The 4,948-nt window shown below is 26.2% G+C and overlaps 1 protein-coding gene across 1 annotated transcript; it reads right to left on the reverse strand.

Annotated features, from left to right (window-relative positions):
* Window positions 1–2,508: 2,508 nt before the first annotated feature.
* On the reverse strand, window positions 2,509–2,838 carry LOC104646604 (uncharacterized). The gene has a single exon (XM_010320602.4). It carries the CDS (start codon window positions 2,836–2,838, stop codon window positions 2,509–2,511), a length of 330 nt encoding a protein of 109 aa, XP_010318904.1.
* Between the last annotated feature and the right edge of the window lie 2,110 nt (window positions 2,839–4,948).

The following is a 4,948-nucleotide window of genomic DNA, read 5'->3' on the forward strand; positions in this document are numbered from 1 at the left end:
CAAAAATTAAGTATATAAATATAATATTAGCTAAGCAAATATGATGACTATATAAAAAAAAAGTACTATTCGCTATCATTAATGGAGTTTTGAACTGACCTAATATTTTTCGCTTTTAAAATTGTGGATTTAAATTCCTAACAGAACTAACAAGAATTTGTATTTGCAACATTCAAATTGAAGTGGACTTTTACTTTTCCATAATGCAATTCAAGTTATGAGCCAACAATTTTCAACCTATGGACTTGTTTCGAATTTGAGTTCACCAACAAAATAAAAATTTGTTTATCAAGAATCAATTTTTTGACTAATGACTCCACACAACAAATTTTATTCAAACATGGCTTATCATTCTGATTAAACATTATTAGTCAATATTAAAAGAAATTTGATAAATTAAAATCAATAATTTTAATTAAAATTTCATTAAGAAAACTATGTTTTTTCTTACTTTTTGTTTATAATATAGTTATCTTAAAATATTTAATCTTTTAACTTAATGTAATAATACTGTTACGAATATTTATATTAATAAAATTAATTCAAATTCATAGTATGATGACCATTTGTTTGTAACACAATATATTGGATTATATTATATAAATTTGTTTTATAAATATAAAAATGTGATTAGTTTGATTTAAAATTTTAAAATATTACTTTACTATCTAATATAAAAAGTAAAGCCATTAAATAACCTTAGTATTAATTTTTATTATTTAGACCAAAATAAAATCAGAAAATTCATGGTTAATTAAAGAGAAAAGACATAAAGTTATCGAATGTGTGCATAAAAATATTTTAACTTTGGAAGTGTTCTATTATCCCATAATACATTTAATAATATCTTTGTAAATTGATCATTTTGAATGGTAAGGCCAAATGTATCATAAGTGGGGATATGAGACATAATCGTCCAAGAGTGAATATGTATCTAAAATTGAATAGTAGGAGCAAATATATTAAAATAATATGACGAAGGACAACATATAACCATTTTCTAAAAATATTTGGGCAAATATGACTTTTTTCATTTTTTTAAAAAAATTTGGGCCACTAACGAACTGATCTTATTTTTAATAAATAATATTCAAAGTATTATATCATACATTAAAAAATAAAATCAACATATGTGAAAAAAATATAATACATTCTTAACATATCTTACAAATAATAATTCCTAATTACATTAAAATAAAATTTGAAATTTAGATATAATACATTTTTAACATTGATAATAAGAGAGAAAAAAAATATACAATAGTTATAATACATTTTGAATTTAATAGTTTCCTTTATATATATTGTATATCATAAGTTGTTTCATTCCACATGGTGGATATACAAGTAAAAGATTTTTAATACAAATATATTATAACATTCGATCATTCTTTTCTCCAAATATTTCGAAGTGGAGTTAAAATATGTACAATATTAATAAAAAATAAATAAATTCAGAGATAATAAAATTTTAGTTCACATAATCTAGAATTACTTATGTCTTATGCTATCAAAAAAAGAAAAACCCAAATCTGTCAAAGATGAGTTGATAAACAGAACACACGTGATCATGGTTTATGAAATCAAGCTTGAAAACATCAAAAGTTTGAGTCTAATAAGGAAATTGATCATCCAAATTGTCCTCTAGGTAACAATAGAAAGCTTGTGGCTTTGATGGTCTTATACCGATACATAAATATGTTTTTTTAACTTGATTTTAAATTACATTTATATTCTATAACTTTTGGGTGTATAAGTAGACACTTATATTTTGTAAAATTGAACAAATAAACACACATGTCTTACATGACATCCTACATGTCATTTTTTGTTGTACTGTGTTTTGTCACATAGTACTCATGTGTCTACATGGAAAAAATTCATGGTAAAGAGAAGTTTGTAACTTAATCAACATTCACTAGAGACTTTGAGGTTATGGTTAGGCGAGAGAATTTGTGAACCTCTTTGTAATCCGAGTAAATTGAGTGGAGTTATTTTTCTCTATATTTTATACTCTCATATTTATATATACTGAATTGTTCATTTTTTTTTTGGGAGGTAGGTAAATTGATCACTAGTTTGCTTTCTTACACATGATCTATCTAGCTTACACCTAATTATTTAGGTCATAACACTAGGTTCCCCTTCTTGTGTCTGTCTAATAATCTTTAAAAATAAACATATGATCAACCATTAATTTATCAAAAATAAAAAAGAAATTGCATAGTAACTTGAAATTATGGCATGAATTCCTATACTTCAAAATTCTGAATCCACAAAGCTAGTCACTCTTAAAATCTTATTAATTGATCATTCGTTCTAACTTGTGAATAACAAATAACATTCACAAAGGAAAAAAATTGCACGAGAGTAGTAACTAGCAACTCATAATATTAATAAATTGCTTTCAAAACAGAACAGCAACTTACAAATAACCATATTATAACAGTAGAAAATTTTACTCCAAATCAATGCTGTTCTCAAGGATCAAAGGGCCTTGTTAATTCATCAAACAACATCTTGTCCCTTACCCTCATTATTACTAGTTTCACCACAATTCGTACAGCGCCAGCATAATTTTCCCCTCAGCCACCCAAATCTACAATCTCTCTGTTTAACACTATCCAACGGTGTCACAGGCTTCCGATTCCTACAATACCTTCCCACTAAACAAGAAAGAATCGCGAGAATAGTTAACACAGAGATGACAGCAAAAAATGGCCCTATAGACCCTGAAGAACGCCAAGCGCTGTTTGGCACTGCTTCAGGGTACGGCACTGTTTGTTGAGGTTGTTGTTGTTGTTCGTTAGGCCAAATTGTTGAATCCGTGTTTGCCATTTCTTCGTGAGTGTATATATGTGTTTGTTTGTTTGTTCGTTCGTTCACAAACAAACTATATATAGTACGCAAAGAAGAAAAAACAGAGGACTCTGCATATTTCATTAATTCGATTTTTTTTTAAAAAAAAAAAGTTATGTCGGACCAATAAAAGGTATAACTGAGAGGCGTTGTGCTTTTAAATGTGGCTTTAAAGAACCAGAGTGGAATTACAACATGGAAAGGCAAATGGAATTCAGAAATCTTACTCACATTATCACGAAATATTTTATTTAATAATCGTGGTGTCCGAATTAATTTATACATCATGAGATATTTATCATACACTTTTATCAAGTAATTGTATATGTCAGTTCCAACATAAATAAAAAGAAATAATCAAATATTTGAAATTTAAACTTAAGATCTCATAGTTTTCGACTCAGTTATTCCAACTTTTTTGCATGTATTTTCTTGTTTCTGCATGTGCTTATCTGAAATGGATATTTGACTTTTTTACATATAAAAAGAGTCCCATGTGGCTACACTTTGCTCTTTTTCCTTTTCATGAATAATCTTCTTTGCTAAGGCATAGGCCATGTGAATATATATTAGTCAAATAAGTTAAGTAATTTCAAATTACCCATCATAGTTTCTAAGAAATTTAAGTTATAATAGGTACCAGTCAACTATAACACCGTTACTAGCTTGCTATATGTAAAGATTTATAAATCAATTTAATCTGATGATATAAATTTTTTTACAGAGACTAATATGAAGTTAAAGTTGATATTTAATTATTACTATAAAGTATGAACCTTTTTGTGTGTTGTTATTCCATTAATTCTTCGTACCTAAGTTAGTTAAATATATCCAGAACATTAATTTAAAATAAATATGGGCCACCATGATCAAGTATTATCCTTACTTTCTCCCTATCTTTTTTCTTCCCTTTTTAAACGTACGTTGGGCTATTAGATGTAGTAGAGAATTGAAGGATTGTTTTAGGGGTGTTCGTGGTTCGATTTGGATTGGATATTGATTAAGTTTAAAATTAAATCAATCTAGTCGATTTTTTAAATTTCTAAAATCAAACCAAATCAAACGAAGAAAATAACCATCGATTTGGTTATTGTCAATTTGAGTTTTTCTGGTTTATTCAGTTTGAAAGTAATAAATTTTTTGAATACGTACATATCACGATAGACACAAACACCAATTACATGGAAATTTTTACCAAACTAAGTAATTATATAAAACAATTTACCAAAGTAATACATTTTTCTAAAATTTTACAAAATTAGTATAAACGTATTTCATGGTAACGTTTTAGGGCACATTTTATTTTTTAAAAACTAACAGCATTAGGTTGATATACGTTACTGTAAGTAACGTTTTACTTTTTAAACGTTATTTTCAGTAACGTTTTACGAGTAACGTTTTAGGAGTAAAACGTTATTGTGAGTAACGTATATTAATCTGACGCCATCAACTTTTAAAAAATAAAATATATCCTAAAACGTTACTGTGGAATACGTTTATACTAGTTTTGTAAAATTTTAGAAAAACATATTATTTTGGTGAATGGCTTTATATAATGGCTTAATTTGGTTAAAATCTCAATTACATGAACAATCTACAGAAAAGCTAATGTCGGTTCAGTCAAGCAATTAAACAATATTAGAGTGTGTGACTATTTTATGTGAAGTACATTATGTAAAGACTAAAATTAATTTTGATGAACTTGGATTTGAGATTATTATACTTAAGCTAAAGTGTTGAGCTTGAGAAAATGATAAATTAAAGACTTAAGTCAATTAGAATTTAACAAAATATTTTTAATTTATTTATAAATAATATATAAATAATTATAAAATTCATATATCTAATTTATCGTTTCGATTTGATTATTTTTGTGGTTGTTTTTTTAGTAAAATCAAAATCAAACTAAATAGTATCGATTTTCAAAATTTAAAATCAAATCTAACCAAACTAAACCAAATATTAATTTTTTAAAATCAATTTTATTCAAATTACGATTTAGTTTGATCGTTAACTATAACCATAAACAACCCTAATTGTTTCAATATATATTAACGTTATTGGTGAGCTTAGTTAATGCTAGGTTCTA

Source organism: Solanum lycopersicum, chromosome 3 (assembly GCF_036512215.1).
Source record: "Solanum lycopersicum chromosome 3, SLM_r2.1".
Taxonomy (NCBI): domain Eukaryota; kingdom Viridiplantae; phylum Streptophyta; class Magnoliopsida; order Solanales; family Solanaceae; genus Solanum; species Solanum lycopersicum.

Bases quoted from the DNA above. Each gene is read 5' to 3' on its own strand.
- LOC104646604 (XM_010320602.4), bottom strand. From the start codon at position 2,838: ATGGCAAACACGGATTCAACAATTTGGCCTAACGAACAACAACAACAA.